The sequence below is a fragment of the Saccopteryx leptura genome, chromosome 1 (genome assembly GCF_036850995.1).
Source record: "Saccopteryx leptura isolate mSacLep1 chromosome 1, mSacLep1_pri_phased_curated, whole genome shotgun sequence".
Lineage (NCBI taxonomy): Eukaryota > Metazoa > Chordata > Mammalia > Chiroptera > Emballonuridae > Saccopteryx > Saccopteryx leptura.
In genome coordinates, this window is record NC_089503.1 from 383,068,986 (window position 1) to 383,089,958 (window position 20,973).

Genomic DNA, 20,973 nt, shown 5'->3' on the forward strand with positions numbered 1-20,973 from the left:
AGAAAGGGTACAATTTGGAGATCTTTGGAAAAAGAATCGACAGAATGGATCAGTGATAAAAACTTTTCCTTTCAGGTCAAGGGTCACAAAAAGTGCATGAACACAGGAGCTATAAAATTATACCTTACATTAGCATGGTACTCATCAGCTTAAAACATTGTTTTGTGTTTTTTTTGTGTGTGTGGCAGAGACAGAGACACAGATAGGGACAGACGGAGAGAGAGACAAGAAACATCAATTCTTTGCTGCGGCACCTTATTTGTTCATTGATTGCTTTCTCACATGTGCCTTGTCCAGGGGACTACAGCAGAGTGAATGACCCTTTGCTCAAGCCAGCGACCTTGGGCTCAAGCTGGTGAGCCGTGCTCAAACCAGATGAGCCCGCACTCAAGCTGGCAACCTCAGGGTTTTGAACCTGGGTCCTCTGCATCCCAGTCTGATGCCCTATCCACTGTGCCTCTGCCTGGGCAGGCTTAAAACATTGTTTGATATCCATTACTCTTTCAGTGAAACCTGCACCCTGTGCTCAGTACTCTGTGAGGAGGGCACAGAGATGCAGGAGGCCCAGTTCCTCTCTCAAGGAGCTTGCTGTCCAGTTTCATCTTTACAGCCTGTGTAACCCTATTCCCACTTGACAAGGGAACTAGGATTGAACTGTGGTTAAGAGCACAGGCTCACAGCTGTGGTACCTTGAGCAAGTTATTAATCTAGTTCCTCAAAGTAAAAAGGGTTGGAATATCTACCTCATGGGGTTTTGAAGATTTAAGTGTTGTCAAAAGTCCAGAAATAAAACTGCTCGATCACTGAAATAATAATTAACAAAAGTTTATTATATACACACACACCCCAATTTGCACACTGGGGGCTCTCAAATCAAACATGGAATGAGGCTCAAAGATATGTTGTTATGAAGAAGCTGACATAGTGAGGAGGCATGGCTGTTTATTCTTCACAGTGTTTATAACATTAGTTTTCCTAGTGACAGAGAATGGATTACCCCATTTCCTTCTTGTCCTCCACCCAAATTTCCTTGCAGTGCCTCTACTTGGCTTCACATCCTCTGACCCTGAGCAAACCTTAACAACCGTGGGGCACCATCTATCCCAGCAGGCCACTCCAGGCCTTGCTCCAGCCCTGATCCCTTGGATCTTCATTGTGCTGTCTCTTCTTCCTTTTCTTATCTCTCATTTTCTTCCAGGCCCCTCCCTCCCTCTCTCCCCAGACTCTCAGCTTCTGGAGTTTGGAGGCTCGGCTTTGCTGTATGTCTGTGGACAAATAAGTCATCTCACTGCCGAGTCTCAGCTGTCACATCTGAAAAACGAGGATAACAGTATCTACTTTATAGTAGATAGAATAATAAAGTGTGGGTGCTATGTAAATTGTACAGAACCTTATCAAAGCTAGTTCCGGACATCTCTCCCTTCTAGTCCCTTTCATTCTCTCCCTCCCCTTTCCGTCCCCGCCTTGTTGTGAGACCGGGAAATTCTCGGAATTCAAAGCTAGGACATAACTCCAATCGGAGTGTATATTCGCGGCTTGTTCCCGCCTTCCACAGCCAATCAGAACGTCCGGAGAGTGGCGCGGTCCCTCCACTTTGGAGACCACTTCAAAGAAGCTTGTATTTCTCTCTGTCCTCGCGGCCAACCTGTTTTCGCCTCGCACCCCACCTTCCCTGCCTTGGAGGTGGGGGTCCTTCCTCTTCCTTTTCTCAGCTCCCCAGATCTTGGCATTCTAACGGTTGAACCGCGCGAACCGGAAGTGTGCGCCGCAGCGGCGGGTCCCCAGCGAATCGACGCCGGAAGTAGCGAGTGCTGGAGATAGATTCTTCCGGCTTCGCTATGGCTGCGATACCCCCGGACTCCTGGCAGCCGCCCAACGTGTTCTTGGAGACCAGGTGAGGGAGGGTCGGGCCTCTGGGGCTGGGCTGGCGGAGGCGGCCCGGAGCCCGGGTTTCGCCGTGGGGCTCGGTTCCCGGCGGGCTCTACCGCCCGCCTCGTGGACAGGCGTGGACAGACGGCCGTCAGGGCTCGTGTGGACCGGCACCGCCAGTGTCCGCGCTCCGCATCGATTCGCGCTGCGACCTTAACGACAGCTACCTGTCTGCCCTCCTCCTAGCCCTCCGTTCTTCCATCCATCCATCCGTCTATCCATTCATTCCTTCCTTCATCCATCCATCCATTCATTCAGGCCGGGGACATAGGATTGGACGTTTGAGGATACAGAGATGGCTAAAACACACAGCCGTGCCTCCATGCCTTTAGGGGCTTACAGTATAGTGAAAAAGACAGCTATATAAATATTAACTCGATAAGCAGTACGGTTGTGATGTCGTAAGTACTGCAGTTGTATAAACAAATTGTTAGGGGAACACAAGAAGTGAAGCACATTTCTCCCACTATCAAATTTGATGTGATTGAGTACCAGCCAGCTAGTGCCATGTCCCAGGTGTACAGCATCCCATTTAGTTTAATCCTCCTAGCAACTCAAATCATGTAGGTGTTATTCCACCTTCTCTTCGTGGGTTTTATCAGAGAAAAGCCAAAGCTTAGATTGAAGGGCCTGGCCAAAGCCACACAGCTAGTAAGCAGGGAAACCTCATTTGGAGCCTGGCGTATCTGCCTCCTGCTAGCTTCCTGTGCCTCATTCATTCCATTGCCTCTTTGGAAAATGTTCAAAGTGATCTTTCCAAGATAGATCAAATTACCTTATGTAACTTTTTACTGCTACAATACATAAAATTAAAACGCTGTAGTCTGACATTTCAGGTGATTTTTCTTCATCTGGACTTTTCCTAACACTGGCACAACTGCCATTCTCCCATCAGTGGCTAGGACAGGGGTCGGGAATCTTTTTGACTGAGAGAGCCATGAACGCCACATATTTTAAAATGTAATTCCAAGAGAGCCATACAATAACCCGTGTACATTATGCATTATCCAATAAAAATTTGGTGTTGTCCCGGAGGACAGCTGTGATTGGCTCTAGCCACCCGCAACCATGAACATGAGCGGCAAGAAATGAGTGGATTGTGATACATGAGAATGTTTTATATTTTTAACATTATTTTTTTATTAAAGATTTGTCTGCGAGCCAGATGCGGCCATCAAAAGAGCCACATCTGGCTCGCGAGCCATAGGTTCCCAACCCCTGGGCTAGGATATGGCCGCCATCTCTGCCTTCTTTCAGTTCTCTATGCCCTGTGCCACCAGAGCACAGTTCTCTCAGATGCTGCTGTTGCTTCCAGGCCATTTCCCTACCTTATATGGCCAAATTCTATTTCAGACACCAATTTGAAAGTAATTTCTGAACTCACCTGTAATTTTTTTTTTTTTTTTTTTGCGAGGGTTGAGGGAAAGAGATGAGAAGCATCAACTCGTAGTTGTGTCACATTAGGTGTTTGGTGATTGCTTCTCATATGTGCCTTGACCCCAGAGGGGGGGCCTCCATCTGAACCAGTGACCCTTGGCTCAAGCCAGCGACCTTGGGCTTCTAGCCAGTGACCTTTGGACTCAATCCAGCAACCATGGAATCATGTTGATGATCCCACGCTCAAGCTGGGTGAGCTCGCTCTCAAGCCAGCGACTTCAGGGTTTCGAACCTGGGACTTAAGTATCCCAGGTCGATGTTCTATCCACTGCGCCACCACTAGTCAGGCAAGGTATGAAGGTTTGAAGTAATCAGGTTTTCCCTTTGTTGTAGCCCTTCCTAAATACACCCAAACTGTACTTCTTTTTCCATTAAAATTTTTTATGAATAGGTAATGTATTTACTCGTTTCAAAAATATAAAGTTTAAAAAAGATACTCATTGAAAACCTTCCTGTCTCCCATTTACCCAGTTTCTACCTGCACCCAGAAAATTATGTATAAATAAACATGAATTCCTGATATTTTAATGTCTTTTAGAAAACTTACAAAGTAAGTGTAAGACTTTTTCCTAATATAGGGATCGGTAATATTAGTTTCTGATTATTGGTGGCTTTTTTATATACAAGGTTTAAAAATTTTTAGTTGGCTATGGTTATCTTGCTTAAAAGAAGTACCAGAAGCCTCTATGTGTTTTGCTCAGAGGAGATGACTGTGTTTATGTTACTTGCCTTGTGTCGTTTTCCTTTGCTGAGCATCAAATCGGATGTTGATCACATTCAATTTCCTGACTTGCGTGCTTGAAACGAGGCATTCTGGAGCAGTGCCTTATTCCCGTCCCGGTGACCTTGTTCTTGACTGGAGCTTGCCCGCCCTCTCCCTCCTGCAGCATGGGGATCATTGTGCTGGAGCTGTACTGGAAGCATGCTCCGAAGACCTGCAAGAACTTCGCTGAGCTGGCTCGTCGAGGTTACTACAATGGCACCAAATTCCACAGAATCATCAAGGACTTCATGATCCAGGGAGGTGACCCAACAGGGACAGGTACAGTTAAGCCAACATTGGTTTCTGAAGCCTCATTCTGCTGTCACTGGTGTAAGGAAGCCAGGGCTGTCTTCAGCGTACCGGGACGGGGCTAGTGACTGAGGCAACTGTTCCCACCTAGCACACCCTCCCCCAAGCACACACGGGGAATTGACCAGAAACAGATGGATCTTGACTCCTGGGCTTTGTAGAGTTTCTCATAATTTCCATGTGTTGCTTACTAATTTTCCTGGATTATAGTAATGTATAGAGTAGTCTGATAATCAGAAGTAAAGAAAGTCATTTACAGTGTTTTGAGAAAAGTAGAACATTGGGTTATTTGATGAATTCATTCATTTAGCAAATAGTGAGCACCAGCCTTGTGTCAGATACTTTTCTAGGCTCTTAGATATAGCCATGAACGAAGAAAAGAACTTCCTGTTCTCAGTAAAGCAGGAAAAGGATATGGGGATGCGACTTTAATAGAAGGGCAGGGATGTCCCCTCTGAATAGATGTCCATGATGGAGCAGAAGTCGGAATGGGCGAGAGAACAAACCTTATGACTGGAGGGAAGAGCAGGCCCTGAGTCAGGAGGCAGCAGTCCACGTAGGAGGTCATGTAGGACCTCGTAGGGCACGGTCGAGACCACGGGTTTCATTCTGAGTAAGATGAGAGCCATTAGAACGTTTTAAGCAAAGGACTTACACAATCCGACGTATGCTTTTAAAAGCTCACTCGGGCTGCTGTTTGGAGAACAGACACAGTGGCAAGAGTGAGAGCTAGGAACCTGTTAGAAGGCTGCTGCAGTCATTTAGTCTAGAAAGATGTGATTGGACAAGGCTGATAGTAGAGGAGATGGTGAGAGGTGACTGAGTTGGGATTATGTTTGATAGTAAGTCCAAGGGGACTTACTGAGGTTGGGTTAAGGGGTGGTGGGTATGTGAGAGAAAGATGACAAAGGATGACTTCAAAGTCTTTGGCTTGCACATAGTGACGTGGAGAAGGCCTCTAAGAGAGGAGCATGTTTGGAGGCAAGGATTAAGAATTTGGCTTTAGTTTTGGACACATGATGTTTGCAATAACTTGTCAAATCTACAAGGAAAGATGTTGAGTAATGGGATATGAGTGTAAGGGTTCATGGAAAGGTCTGGGATGGAGGTATGAATTTGGGAGTTATCATTTAGATGGGATTGATTCATGAAATTTATTAGTGAAATGTTAGAAACACTTATTAGTTTCAAGGGCCATTACTTCTCAGTCTGCCTTTTCTCTCTGCTAATTCCTGTTCCTGCTCTTCTGCCTTTAAATAGCTTGGTTCTTTCTGTGGCAGTGTCTCTTTTTTCTCAGTCTCATTCTTCTTTGTCATTCTCAATCTTTATTTATCCTTTATGACCAGAGGCATTCAATTTTTTTCACATTTCAAAATATAGAATATACAGTGTGTCCGTAAAATCATGGTGCACTTTTGACCGGTCACAGGAAAGCAACAAAAGACGATAGAAATATGAAATCTACACCAAATAAAAGGAAAACCCTCCCAGTTTCTGTAGGATGATGTGGCAGCATGTGCTCATGTGCAGATGATAATGTAACACTGTGTATACAGCGGAGCAGCCCACGGCCATGCCAGTCGAGATGTGGACGGTACAGAGGAAAGTTCAGTGTGTTCTGTGGCTCGTTAAATTCGCATCCGTGGCCAAAGTGCAACGTGAATATCGGCGCGTTTATAACGAAGCGCCACCACATAGGAATAACATTACTCGGTGGGATAAGCAGTTGAAGGAAACCGGCAGTTTGGTGGAGAAACCCCGTTCTGGTAGGCTATCAGTCAGTGACGAGTCTGTAGAAGCTATATGGGATAGCTACCTAAGGAGCCCCAAAAAAATCTGCGTGAGCCCACATCGAACTGCACTGAATAGGTATGAAACTGAGAGAGTTTTCCTTTTATTTGGTGCAGATTACACATTTCTATCGTCTTTTGCTGCTTTCCTGTGACTGGTCAAAAGTGCAGCATGACTTTACGGACACACTATATAGAAAAGAAAAAAAAGCACAAAAATCAGCCTCTGGTTGTGGTGCAGTGGATATAGTGTTGACCTGGGACGCTGAGGACCTAGGTCTGAAACTCCAAGGTCGCTGGCTTGAGCAAGGGGTCACTGGCTTGGCTGGACAGCCCTCGGGTCAAGGTACATATGAGAAAGCAATCAATGAACAGCTAAAGTGCGACGACTATGAGTTGATGCTTCTCATCTTTCTCCCTTTCTGTCCCCTCCCCCACTAAAAAAGAAAAGAACAAGAATCACTCATAAGTGTATCTCCTAAAGATTCCTAACCACCGACTATTCCCCTAATATCCCACTTCTCAGAAATGCTCAGTGTTACGTTTTGGGGGCCATTATTCTAGACACCTTTTTATTTTTCCAGATACCTATTTAAAAGGATGGATGGATGAATAGCTAATTGGAAATAATTTCAAGAGAATAGGCTGTGCCTTGCATGCTACTGTTTTTTAAACATAAAGTTTAACTTTGTATTTAATGAACAGAAAAGTTGACTTTCTATTATGAGAGATGAAGCAATCAATACTTAGCTTTCTCCCCATCCCTTTGTTTGGGAAACACTCAGCTTTGGCACCTCTTGTGTTGGGGAAACCCCATTCTTCCTTCCTGTGTTTCTTTTTTAGTTTTACTTACACAGCACACTTGACTCCGACACTTGTGGTCACCAAATGTATAGAGGTTTTTCCCCAAAAAGCAATTCTCTATGATACCAGCTGGGTGTTGTACAATTTTAACACAGTCTAGCTGGAAATAAAATCATATTCCACAGATTGAGATCCACAAGACTGCTCCTGGCACACACACAGACACACGAGCACACACTTCAGGCAGCAGTCACAAGCCCAGGTGCAGGTATCTGTGCTTCCGACCAACCCACTCTAGAGGGGAGGTTCCAGCAAGCCCGTCCTGGGCTTGATGACTTCACCAGAGCTGCTCACAGAACCCAGGGGAACGCGCACATTCACCCACTTGTTGAAGGATGGGGTACAGGACACAGATAAACAGCCAGAGGAAGCGATACACAGGCTGAGGTCCGGGAGGGTCCCCAGAGCCAGAACCTCTGTCCCTGTGGAGGCTGTGTGTCGTCTTCCTGGTACAGATGTGTTTGCCCACCTGGGAGCTGTCTGAAGCCTGTACTCTTGGGATTTTTGAGGCGGTTTCCTCATGGGTGTGTGATCAGTTATTGACGCCGTTCCCAGCCTCTCTCCCCTCTTGGGAGCTGTGGTGGTGGTGGTCCCTGGGGGTGTGGAAGAGTCCCACCTTCTGATCATGGCTTGGTCTCTCTGGTGACCAGACCCCGTCCAGGAGCCATCCAGGAACCTAGCCCGAGTCACCTCAGCACAAAAGAGGCTCCTGGTGCTCTTATCACCTAGGAATTCCCAATTCCCAAGGGTTTTAGGAGCCCAGGCCTGGGCCAAGAATTGGGAACTGAGACCAATTTACATATTTTCAATGATCTTGCATCTGTTCTGCCGTCCTCCTAATTTCATTTTTCTTAGTCAGAGTTTACAACATTTTCCATTCTGCAGCCACGGTTCCTTCCGCGACAGGATGGGGTCCGCGTCTCAGAGGGCTCGGTGCTCACCACTAGGCTCTCCTGTTCACAAGTGCCAGCAGGCAGCTTCCTTTTTTTTTTTTGTATTTTTCTGAAGCTGGAAACGGGGAGAGACAGTCAGACAGACTCCCGCATGCGCCCGACCGGGATCCACCCGGCACGCCCACCAGGGGCGACGCTCTGCTCACCAAGGGGTGATGCTCTGCCCCTCTGGGGCGTTGCTCTGCCGCAACCAGAGCCACTCCAGCGCCTGGGGCAGAGGCCAAGGAGCCATCCCCAGCGCCCGGGCCATCTTTGCTCCAATGGAGCTTCGCTGCGGGAGGGGAAGAGAGAGACAGAGAGGAAGGAGAGGGGGAGGGGTGGAGAAGCAGATGGGCGCCTCTCCTGTGTGCCCTGGCCGGGAATCGAACCCGGGACTTCCGCACGCCAGGCCGACGCTCTACCACTGAGCCAACCAGCCAGGGCCAGCAGGCAGCTTCTTGCTGAGCCGTTTTAATTGCAGGATCTGGAGGCTGTGATATTTTTAAACTCAGTCATGTCTGAAACTCTCTGCCTGTGGCCCTTAATCTGAAAAAGACTGTGACTGAGTGCGTGCCCTCCAAGTTGCATTCCTGCCCTCAGATCTTTCCAGAGAGTTCTGTTCCATCGCCTTCTGTTTTGGACAGTACGTGGCTTTGGAGAGGACCGAGATTGGGTTTACTGCTTCCTTCAGTTCAGGGAAGGTGTTTTGATTTGTATTTATGAATATCTTCTGTTACATTGAGTGGATTTTCTGTTTCAGGAAAGTAGTTCTTTTTGTTTCATCACCTCTGCCTTCCGTATTTAGCACATTTCTTTTGAGTTTCTGAGATGATGTTTTTCCATTTTTTTCCTGCATCCAGTGAAATTATCTCAGAGCTTCATTCTGTCCCTTATTCAGTTTCTAGTCGTGTCTCTTCTCTGCTACACTGCTCTGATTTATTTATTAGTGCTGTATGGGTGTCATTTGGATCTAAATCTCTTTCCTTAGCTCTGTAATCTTTCTGCTTTATTCTGTTGATATATTATCTTGCCATTGAACTTGTTTTATTGGGTTCTTATTCTTTTTTTCTTCTTCAAGTGAGAGGAGGGGAGATAGTGAGGCAGACTCCTGCATGTGTCGGACCGGGATCTGTGGGAACTCCTGTCTAGGGCTGATGCTCGAGTCTGAGCTATTTTTAGCGCTTGGGGCTGATGTGCTCAGACTAATCGAGTTATCCTCAGTATCCGGGGCCAACTCTCACACCAGTGGAGCCACTGGCTGCGGGAAGAGAAGAGGAAGAGAAGGGGAGAGGGAGGGGAAGAGAAGCAGTGGTCACTTCTGTGTGCCCTGACTGGGGATCAGCTGTGCTGATTCTCTATCCACAAAACCAACCGGCCAGGGCCTGCATTCTTATTCTTATTGAACCCTCAGTAGCTGGAGACAGCTGCAGAGAAGCCCCGCTTGGATTACGTTTTCTCCCAGACCGAGCTCCTCGGGTGGCAGGAGCACCGTACCCCACGGCCAGTGTTGGCAGCCCTCCGCCGCTCTGAGCACCTGTGGTGTGTGCGTCTCCTTATCGCTCTCAGGACTGCTCACCCATGTCCTCAGTGGGCTTCCCTGGCTCCTCAGAGCTGGAGGGCGTTTGTGAGGACGATGCTGGTGACTGTCCCCCTCTCCTGACCACGGCGCTCGGCTGTGCAAGCAGACCAGGAGTCTGTTTCTTCCCTCCACTGGCTCCAGAATTTTTGGAGTAAGTTTCTTTCCTTTTTCTTATTTGGTTGATGCTGGTGGAGTTTTTGCTTTTTAAGTTTGAATTTTTTGCATTTGCTTTATCGGGTATTGGGGGAGGAAGAGTCCACATTCTGTATCTGAGAGTGTCCTGCCAACACAGTGACGGGCTTCTCTCCTGTCATCTTCTTCTGCCATTGTTGGTGCGAGATAAAATTTTAATTCACAATGCCGCTGAGCTGAGAGCCACGAGTAGTGTGGAAGAGTTGGAAGTGACTCGGACGTGAGTCGCTCGTGCCCGAGCTTCCCTGTGCTTCCGTAGTTGTTCTCAGTCCTTCGTAATGTCACATTTCCATGTTGCAATTTTAATGAAACTGAATCACTCCAAAGATTCCAAGTAATTGCGTTGAGCCTCCAGTATGATAAACGATGGAGCTCAGCCTGCTGGCAGGCCTCTGGTTGAAGGCAAATGAGAATTAGGTTGTCCTGGGTCACTACGATGAGCTGCTAGTTGATTAGGTGACAGATTTTTGTAAACAGCTCAGAGGCGCAGCATTTGACATCCTGGGTTCTTCAGCAAGTCCGCCTGCCGCCTCCATCCTCGATGATTCAGTCGAATGAACCTGTTCTTTCCAGGGTCTTTCTGGTATGTGTTTTCCAGATGTTTTTCAACTCAGATACGCTTTGGCTTCCTGCTTCATTTTAAACCATTTTTCTTCTTTTGAATTTTCTATATTGTTAATAACTTGATGCTGGCTCTGCTTAGCCCCCTGAGTGCCTTTTCTCTGTCTCTGCTGACTTCTGTTCCTCCCCTCCCTGTAAGACGCGGGTCCCTGCCCCGTGCTTCCTTCGCGTCCCCTGCTCTGCGCGGAGCCCCAGCGTGCACGGGCTGCGTGATGACCACGCTGAATCGTGCTGCGTGTGTGCCGTGCGTCACCCTCGCTGAGCTCATCTGTGTGTGTGCCGTGTCACCCTCGCTGGTCTCACCTGTGTGTGTGCCGTGTCACCCTCGCTGAGCTCATCTGTGTGTGTGCCGTGTCACCCTCGCTGGTCTCACCTGTGTGTGTGCTGTGTGTCACCCTCGCTGAGCTCACGTCTCCGCTTGCCTCAGGACGCTGGGATTAACATGCTGATCAGCAAGCTCAGAGTTACTTGTATTCATTTGACAACTCCCTGCTAAGAGTCTGCTGGGTCCTCGTGCTGCTCTGAGGCCGTGAGCGGTACTTGAGCAGTCGAAGCCAAGGCGGTTTCCTTTTCCCTGCAGAGCTCTTTGCCCTGCCAGGAAGACAAGATATTCATTGTAAGAAATATCTTGAAAGTAGTAACATAGTCAATATGCAAATATGTGGTGGGATGCTGTGGATTATTATGTAACATAGGCTGGAATAATTAATAATGAGAGAAAAAGGATAGTGGAGTGGGATTAGAATGGGGAGGAGGTGTGTTTTGAGGTGGGCCTTTAGGAGTGTAGAATTTTGGCTCTTGGGAGGCCAGGGAGGCCATTTTGGGTCTGGGAAGAGGAATGAGGACGGAACGGAGACATGAGCGACAGAGGCACGCGGGGTGTGGAGGAGAGCCGACCACTCCACGTGAGGGACTGGCTCTGTGACATAAGCCAGCCACCTCTCCATGTCCAGACGAATGCATAAGCTGATTTCTGAGGACCCCTGAACTGCATGTTGAGGGGACAGTGGAGGACAATTTGGGGCACAGAGTAGGAGATAGCACAGGAGTGAATAGGGCCAGTTCATGGCGACCTCCAGACAGGGGTTCAGATTTGATTGAGCATCATTCAGGGACCATTTGAGTGGAACTCTTGAGTCTGGGATAAGAGAAATATGTGAGGAAATTTAACCCAGTCGTGGGAGATGGCACGGTAGTGTAGTGGGAGGGTGGACGGCAGGTTTGTGCCCTGCTAGGGCTGGGGTGCAGTACTGCCTTCCCAGGAACGCTTGTTAAATGTAGACAAGTTATGTAACCTTGCCGAACCTTCTTACCTGCGAATGGAGAGTGTGATTATGTGCACCTCACGGGGTCCTTGTGCGTATTAAATGAGCTGATCTTCATAAAATGGTTCAAATAGGCTTGACACAATAGGAGCTCAAAGAAGTGGTTATTATGCATTTTGGTTGTTAGTTCACTTAACAAATGTTTGTTAGACTCCTGCTGTGATCCAGGCATTGTTCAGAGAGCTGGTCTACAACAGTGAATAAGAAAGCGTTGGTGGAGCTCTCCTGGTGGGAGAGACAGACAGTGAACAGGTAAGTGCTTAATAGACTGTCAGGTCATGACGAGTGGTACAGAAGAAATAATGCATAAGGGGCTAGAGCAGGAATTTGCAACCTTGGCACTCTTGACAGTTTGGGCTGGGTAAATCCTTGTGGGGCTGTCCTGTGCACTGTAGGATGTTTAGCTGCATTCCTGACCTCTGCCTGCTAGATGCCAGTAGAGCCCTTTTGTGTGACAACCAAAAATGTCCCCACATATTGTTTGATTCCCACGGGGAAAGTCACCCCCAGTTGAGAACCACCGTGTTAGAGAGTGAGGAAGGTACGTTTTGGATAGTGAGATTAGGGAAGACCTCTGAAAGGTGGCGTTTGAGCAGAGTTCTAAATATCTGAGGTAGCCATGGGACTGTTGGGAAGGGCAGTGTTGGGGAACAGCAGTCCGAGGCCGGAGACCAGAGTGTGCTTGGCGGGAGGCAGCAGAGGACAGTGTGGCTGGAGCAGGTGGGTGAGGGGCAGTGGCAGGGGGTGACTCCGAAGGGTAGCAGAGTCCCAGGCCGTGGAGAGCCTGGCAGGTGATGAAGACTTTGGATTTTGTCTTAAGTGTGATGAAATGTCACCGGAGGAGTTTGAGCAGAGGACTGCCACATGGGATTTGTTTTAGAAGGGTCCCTCTGGTCTTCACGTGGAGAACGGACAGGTGCGGAGAGGGGGCGGCAAGGCCGGGGGCAGGGAGGCCAGTTGGAAGCGTCTGTTGTCAGAGCTGGGACTTGTCGTTGGGACTAGGGTGAGAGTGCTTCTGTGGGTTCTGGTCCTCTAGGGGGCACAAGACAGACATTGAAGAGCTTTAGTGGGGTGACACCTGGGAAAGAGAAAGGCGTGAGGGAGCAGGGGTTGGGGCGGAGACCTCACGCATCAGCCGGGTCTAAGCTGTGGGAGGAGGGAGGGAAGAGCCAGCACCGGCAGAGGAAACCCAGGAGCCGCCATAGGTGGGGTTCAGGGAGGGTGCAGACAGCTGGCAGGTGCTGCCCACCAGTCGGTGGGCCCGAGGAGTGGCCCTTGGGCGTCATGACTTGGTGGTCACCGATGGCCTTGACAGAAGCAGTGCCCCTCGAGTGGTGCAGGCAATAGTCTGAATGGAGAGCGTCGAGAGGCAGGAGAGGAAGCGTGGGCACCACGTATCCACAGCTTTTTTGCGGAGTTTTTCTGTGAATGAGATGCAAAGAAATAGGGAGATACCAGTACATAGTGTTTCTTTGTTTTTAAGTTGGAAAACATGTTTTTATGCTGATGGACTGATTCTACTAGAAGAGAAATTGATACAGGAGAGGGGGACATTGTAGTTGGAAAGTTCCTTGAAGGTGAATGGGATTGATGAGGCTCGTGGTGGTGAGATGGTTATATAAGCAATTTATCCATACTGTATTAATGACGGAGGAAGGAAGGGAAATGAGTAGAGATGTAGAAAGGGAAGTGGATTTGGTGATGAGAACATGCAAAAGGTCTCTTCTGTCTTTTTCTCGGCGGAATAAGAAGGAAAATTATGCACAGAGAGCGAGGAGCAGTGATGGAATGGTGGAGGCCCGAGGTCAGACGAACTGGGATAGACCCAGAATCACAGCCTGCAGTTGCAGAAAATGCTCAGGTCATCTCAGTTTGAGGGAGCTCATCATCACAGCTCCTACTGCTGTGTTTTCTTCACGTTATATACTGTGTGGTTTCCGTGCATTATCTCATTTAATTCTCGTAACAATCCTATGAGATGTAGAACTAGATCTCTTGACCCCAAAGGCCAGTAAGGAAGAGAGAACATCTTAAGAGTTAACCGCAGAGTGTCTCAGAGAGCTGTGGCGTTGTCGTTTCCCACGGTAGAGCTGGTGTTTGGCATTTGCCCAGGTTTTCTTAACAGCATCTCCGCTAGTCAGTTCCGCCTTGCTACTGTCACTGACAGTGATTGTATCCATCTCGATGCTTTTGGCTACAAGTAACAGAAAACTCAGCCTTGGTAGCTTAAACAAAGAGAGCTCTTGTTTTTCTTATGGAGCAAAACAAAACGCCTGGACAGAGGTAAGGGTTACAGGAACCGGCTCAGCTGCTCAGCAGAGCTGTCCAGACCCAGGCTTGCTGTGTGTTTCCACTCCACCATTCCTAGTGTGCTGGCTTGATCTCAAGCTTGTCTCATGGTTGCAAGATGGCTACTGCTGCTCCTGACGTCACCTCTGCTTTCAAAGAAGGGAGAAGGGGAAAGAGCTCTGGGTGAAGGACTAAGGAGTGTGTTTGTCCCCTTTTATCAGGAGAGCTGTAGCTTTCCCAGAAGCTCTGCTCAGCAGGCGCCTGTTGATACCAAGGAGTCGAACTGGGTGCTCTGGCCACCCCTTGCCGCACAGGCGTCCGGTCAGTACCTGCCGGCCATGTCCCTGAGGCTGGGGCAGGCTGTGGAGTAGGGTGGCAGTGCTCAGCAGACAGCTAGCCTGCGGGGTCTGTCAGAGGCTCTCACCAGAGGAAAGGCTGTGATTAGTTTGGTCAGTCACTGTCTGGTGGTAAGTGCCCCAGACAGAGCGTTCACGTGGGCTTCCCGTGGGTCACTGGCTGCTTTGGGGCTGGGTGGTAATCGGTGGTCTCACCAGCTGTGGTGTGGGAGTGGTGGGGACAAGTAGCACCAAGGTAAGCGACTACTCTGCATGTCTTAGTGCCACTCCACTTCGTCTTGAGAGGTTTTCGTAGGAGGAAGAAGAAACGACATCAGGAATCTTGGGGATAAAGAAAGGTTTTTTGTTTTTAAGAAACAAAACACAGATCATAAAGAAAAAGATTAAGGAATTTCAACTGCAAACACTTCTGTATATCAGAAAACCTCACAAAAAAGTGAAGAAAGTCATCTGGCAGAAGGTATTTGCAAAAAAGCATTAACTGAAAAAGGGTTAGTATCCAGAATACTAATCCTAATAATATATATTTAACCCTTTGAGTGGTACAAACGTTCATGTACGTCCTCGTGCCTCCTGGCCATCCAGAGTACGAGAGTACATGTGTAAGGCAGCATTAAAAAAAGGCAAATGTATGTTCTTCTTGTTTCCATAAATTGGTTATCAAACAAACATGATTTTAAGTTAATAAAGCTATAACTGGAACTAATTTCATGTTTTGAAAAAAAAAAACCTCACTCCCGGGAGTCAGTGAGCATGAAAAAAACTCACTACTGAAAGGGTTAAAATGTCACCACTCAGAAAAGTGGCTGTTCACAAAAGGAAAGCTAAACGGCCAGTAACCACGACATTATGCACAACTTCAGGGAAACACAGGTTAAAACACCACCCAGTCAATTGGTTAAAGCTTCGTCCTGAAAGGCCAGGGTTGCGGGATCCATCCTCAGGGCACATACAAGAGTCAACCAATGCGTGCATGAGTAAGTGGGACAGCAAATCGATGTTTCTCTTTCTCCCAACCTTTCTCCCTCCCTTCTTCCCTCTAAATTAAACAAACAAACACCACAAGAGACCCGACACCTGTTAGACCGACAGGTGTTAGGAAGTCCGCAGACGAGCCTGGACCAGTAAGTGAGAGTCTGGAGGGCGGGGCAGGCTGAGGCTCTCCTGCCGAGACAGGAAGTGCAGTCACGGTGGAGCAGCCAGATCACAACCCTGCACATACACCCCTCCCCGCGAGGGGTAGTCCCTGAGGCTCCTCACTTCTTTGGGAGGCGGTGAAAGAACGGGTATTGCAGCCTGGTTCATAATAGCAACACGTTGGGACGATTCTGTAGCACCATCAGCACGAGGACAGAGGAGGCTGGTGTGATCACAGTGCAATGAGCACCTCGGAGAGCGGCACTGGTGTGATCACAGTGCAATGAGCACCTCGGAGAGCGGCACTGGTGTGATCACAGTGCAATGAGCACCTCGGAGAGCGGCACTGGTGTGATCACAGTGCAATGAGCACCTCAGAGAGCGGCACTGGTGTGATCACAGTGCAATGAGCACCTCGGAGAGCGGCACTGGTGTGATCACAGTGCAATGAGCACCTCGGAGAGCGGCACTGGTGTGATCACAGTGCAATGAGCACCTCGGAGAGCGGCACGAATGGAGCGGGTGACCAGCACAGTGGTGAGCAGACAAAGGCTAATCACAGAAGAATACGCAGTTCTGTAAACCTAAAAGTAGGGAAGACTTTTTTGAGGGATGCGTACGTATGTAGTGAAAAAGGAAACACGTAATGGTGCACTGGTCAGAGTAGAGGTTACCTGAGCAGAGAACGTGGTTCTTGGAAGCAGTTTCGCTCTTGGGAGAGGGGTGGAGTGGAGGAGGCGGGGTGTGTGTGGGGATCGCAGCTGCTCTCCCACACTTTATTTCTTGAGGGGAAGGGCGCCCGCACAGATGTTTGTCACATTACCTGTATCTTTTGTATGTCTGAAATATTGAATACGTTGAATGAATGCTGAGCGGAGAGGACAGCGTTTAGAAAGCAGGTCTGGGCCTGTCTGTGTGTCTGTATTAGACCAGGCACACGGCAACCTTGTGCAGCAGCCTTCCCAGCCGTCTGCTTTGTAAGCAGGTTGACGTCTGCGTAGCCCGCTCCACACCAGGGAGCTCTTTCACCATCCTCAGTCCCCGACCAGTGCTGCCCGGTGCCATGTGCCCAAGGAATGTTGTCGCTGGGGGGTATTTGTCCTGCTGACATCTTGCTGCAAACCCCGCTGAGTCAAATTAGGTTCTGAGGAGGCAGCGTATCGTGATTTGAATGGTGCCACAGGGGCCCGGACTAGTTGCGTTGGTCAGACTATGTCTAGTGACTCCTTGAAATCCTCCTCCGGTTGTGGTGTCGTCTATGTGACGGGTTTCAGGAGCCTTGAGGTTCCTGCGGGCAGCCCTCAGCTTGGGGTCACTCTTCCAGGGCGCAGCCCACAGGTGGACAGTGCATTCCTGAACTCCGCTCCCAGCTGGCTCGCCCGGGCCTGGGCGGGGGGCTTGGCCTCATGGGCCGCCACAGCCCACCCCCCATCTCCAGGCCTGGTTTCCACCAGCCACCCTCCCCACCGAGCGAGCCCCAGACGGGAGCCTGGACTCTGTAGTCGGAGGGGCCATTCTGGTGACGTAGTTGCTGTTTGGACGTACACTGGCAGGTTAGAATTTTTGGATTGAATTTCTACATAGTTTGGTGGCTCAGTAATTTTCCAGAAGCCTAGGTAGCGGGGGCCAGGTGGGAGGTTTCCTCTGAGTCTGTTAGGACTCACCCCCCTTCCTCTCTGCAGAGAGCCGGGGGCTGTGACAGGCTCCCTGTGATGGGGCGCCCTGAAAGGTAGAGCACAGGCTCTTTACCATGGAAACGCCATCTCGGGCCCAGGCCGGGGGTGGGCATGGCGTTCCAACGTGCCAGCTTCCCAGCAGGCTGCAGAGGAGGAGGCAAGCGCCCTGTGCCCGGGCTGCGCGGGCTGCCGGGCCAGCAGGTGGCCCTCGGTGCACTGGGTTCCAGGCGGTGCATTGGCTGGCCCACCTGGGGAAGGAAACCACAGCACTTGAGCAAGGCCTGTGGCTAACTCAATAGACAAACGTCCCATTGTGCTCTAACAAGGACACCTGGGTGCCCGGCACAGCACCAGGCTCTCGGGGACACAGTGCGAACGACTTGCCGTGGTGCTGTTGCCAGCAGGTCGTTCCCAGTGCCACGTTTCTTCATACTCTGCTTACAATCTGCTGCCTCTCCTTCCTGCCACATTGTTACCCACCACTGTCCCCGTTTCTCCCTAAGCTAGACACCTGAGTTAGTGAATTTTATTTTCCGTCATCTAGCTCAGGGACAGCAAATAGGTGTCTGTCCATGAGCCGTCTTGGATGCATTGAGAGTGGCCATCCGGAGGTCTGGGTCGGTAAGGACTCGACGCAAGTCTGCGCTCAGCAAGGAAGAGCACTGATTGGTCAGCGGTGTCTGTGAAGGGCATCGGGGTTAGGGCATGGGGCACACCTGTCTAAAATACTCATAAAGATGTTTAAAAATCAAGACATCTTTTAACACATCAAACTTTGAATGGTGGTTATCTGTAGATGGTTAGATTACAGGGGACTTTAATGTTCTTTTGCATTTTTGACAGTGAACGTGTGTTACTTTAATAAGTAAAGAAAACACTCTTGGTGTTATTTTGAAAAGAAATGTCTTACCTGAATGAAACCTGTGATTTGAAGGTGAGCTGCGTAGCACGATATGCCGAGTGGGGCTTGGCGTGTTGCTGGCCTTTTCCTTTCCTGCACTCCGGAGACCCCTCTGAGCCCGGCCGGGGTCCTTGCTGGGAGGTGCCGTGGGGGATTGGCTGATTGGTTTCTTGTCTTCTAACGTGGCAGGTCGAGGTGGTGCCTCCATCTATGGCAAGCAGTTTGAAGATGAACTTCATCCGGACTTGAAATTCACAGGTGAGTATATCATCTGGCTGGACGAGGTGGGAAGGGAGTGGGTTTTTCAGGTTTGTTCTTTTGGCTGTGGTTCAAGGTGAAGGCCTGACATGGTGGCACTGGCCCTGTAGCTGCCCGGCCGCGGTGTTGGGGAGAGCCCTGGGGGATTACGGGGTCAGCGCTGTCTCAGAGTCCGAGTGCTGGTCTGAGGGTTACAGACTCTCCTTGTGGAATGTCGCTCCTATAAACTGTAGGAAGGCAAAAGCTTCCCTGAGGAAGCAGGCGACCTCGCTGGATTTTTGAGGGGAATTGGGAACGTGGTCCAGTGATGACTGAGGACCATCGTGGACAGAGGCTGGGGGTAGGTGAAGACAAGGTTTTCGGGCTAGTGTGGTTGCTGGCCTTGTTCAAGGGCAGAGAGCCCGCCCAGAGGGGAGCTTGTCTGATGGGGTGGGGGAGGCCAGAACAAAGCCTGGCATCTTTTCGTCCCCAGCATGGTGTGGTAGCTCCCGGTCAGAGCTGTGGGGGTTACTCACACGCTGCCCCCTCTGCCTCTCTCCCACCAGGGGCTGGAATTCTCGCCATGGCCAACGCAGGGCCGGACACCAACGGCAGCCAGTTCTTTGTGACCCTGGCTCCCACCCAGTGGCTTGACGGCAAGCACACCATTTTTGGCCGCGTGTGCCAGGGCATCGGGATGGTGAATCGAGTGGGAATGGTGGAAACCAACTCCCAGGACCGGCCTGTGGACGATGTGAAGATCATCAAGGCTTACCCTTCGGGGTAGCCTTGCCGCTCGTGGGCCCTCCGGGTCTTCCGAGGCGGCCCAGCGAACCAGCCTCTGGTGACCTGGAATGACACAGGACTCTGAACTTCACTTGGGCCTCACAAATCATGGTGCTAAGGAGGCCTGGGGTCTTGGGTGAACTAGAGGTGGAAGCATATTTTAATAGGATGCTTCTGTTCGCTTCTCCCCGAGCCAAGGTTGACAGCGCATTTGCAGAAACGCCGAGACATGCTCATACACAGGGTACTGCTCACTGCAGACCACCCGTCCTGCTCCTTCTTGTGTGCGTCCACTCTGATGCACTCGGATAAGATGAAGCCAACTCCGTCATTTCGCAGTGTCCGACCAAACTTCTTTCTGCGGAGATTTATATGCTGGCCTGCGCTGCAGTCTTGGGTGGCTGACGGCCACAGAATTCAAAACCAAGCAGTGTCTGTCGGCCTTCTGAACCCCTGCGCACCCTCTTTCAGTCTTCTGCGTTTGTTCTCTTCTCCCCGGGAATGTCTGCGTCTCTATAGTTCCGTCTCAAAACCAGAACGTCAGCACTGCATTTGCTGACACTTAGACACCCCACGCAACAGCCACGTTGGAGTTCTGCCAAGTGAAAACTGCATCCAACAGTCAAGTTTCTAAGAAGGTGTCAAGTGGGGAATGATAATGTGTAATAATGAAGAAAAGAATTTAATAACAGGAAAAAGAAGCACTGACCATTTTTTCCCCGGGAAGGAGTAGAAATCTGTAGTGAGCATAAGGACAGACTGAATTCTCTGCAGAAAGCGGTGCTCTCATGAGGAAGTACCAGTTACGTTTTTTTTTTTTAAACCTAAGACTTTAGAGAAACTAAGAGATTTTCTATGTTGTTGTTTAATCTTTCTGATTTTTTAGGGGGGGTGATAAGAGAAAGGAAGTTAATACCTATGTAATACTTAGAAACTTCCTAAATAAAATCTCATTGATGGTTGAAATCTGTGCTGTGGATTTAAATACTGTATGAGATCCTAGCAGCCGTTTTAACCTTTGAGCCATCTCAAATAGTATCTTAGGGCTCATCTTCAAGATTTTGCATCACTTTAAGGTTTGTGGATTTCCAGTGGACTTCTATCATTCAAGAGCAGGTCTGCCCGACTTTACAAAGGCAGAACCAGAGGACAGGCAAGTGGTCGCGATTAGCATTTCTGAGCAGGGGAACTACCCTGTCGTGTAGATAAAACCAGGTAGAGCCATCTCTCAAGCCTGCGGGGGATACACCTGCCTGTCACCGTGGGCTTAGAGACGGTATGTGTTGTGTTTGCTTCCTTAAACTGGTAAGCTCCTTGATCGAGGGGGGGGGGGCGATCATACCTTAAATGTGTTTCCTTTTCACACTATACAGTTTGGAAATGGTGGTTACTCTACGTCTACGGAATGGGCAAGCAAGGTTCTGGTCCCCAGCTGTTCCCTACATTCAGCCTCTCTCCCTCCTCTTTTCTCTCCACAAAGAAAAAAGGAAACCCAGCAACAAGCTATGTCAGTGATTTTGTGACTTCCCAGGGATGGTTTTGGGGTGCAAAGTCCTGTTCTGGGAAGTCAGAACTACATTTTTTCCAGCTGATCGGGGCAGACATAATGGGAACCACCCCTAGGGGGGAGGAGTAAGACTCCAGCTACCTCCCAGAATTAGAACCCTGAACATCTCACTTGCACCCGGTGACGGGCGGTGGGAACCTGTCATTGCTCCCCTGAGGAGGAGAGAAGCTTGTGAGGCACTTGGGAAGGGCGTGGCACCGGCACGGTCCGTGTTTCTGCGGGACACCTGACATGCCGAGGGGGCCACACATGTGAGCGTGGAGCCAGTTATCATGAAGGATGT

General features: G+C 49.5%; 1 protein-coding gene across 1 annotated transcript; it reads left to right on the plus strand.

Annotated features, from left to right (window-relative positions):
- The first annotated feature begins 919 nt into the window (after positions 1 to 919).
- On the plus strand, positions 920 to 20,089 carry PPIL1 (peptidylprolyl isomerase like 1). The gene is made up of 5 exons (XM_066359526.1): positions 920 to 1,304; positions 1,504 to 1,894; positions 4,254 to 4,408; positions 18,290 to 18,358; positions 18,904 to 20,089. The coding sequence occupies exons 2-5, from the start codon at positions 1,839 to 1,841 to the stop codon at positions 19,122 to 19,124; spliced, it is 501 nt and encodes a 166-aa protein (XP_066215623.1). The 5' UTR covers positions 920 to 1,304; positions 1,504 to 1,838; the 3' UTR covers positions 19,125 to 20,089.
- Positions 20,090 to 20,973: the final 884 nt, after the last annotated feature.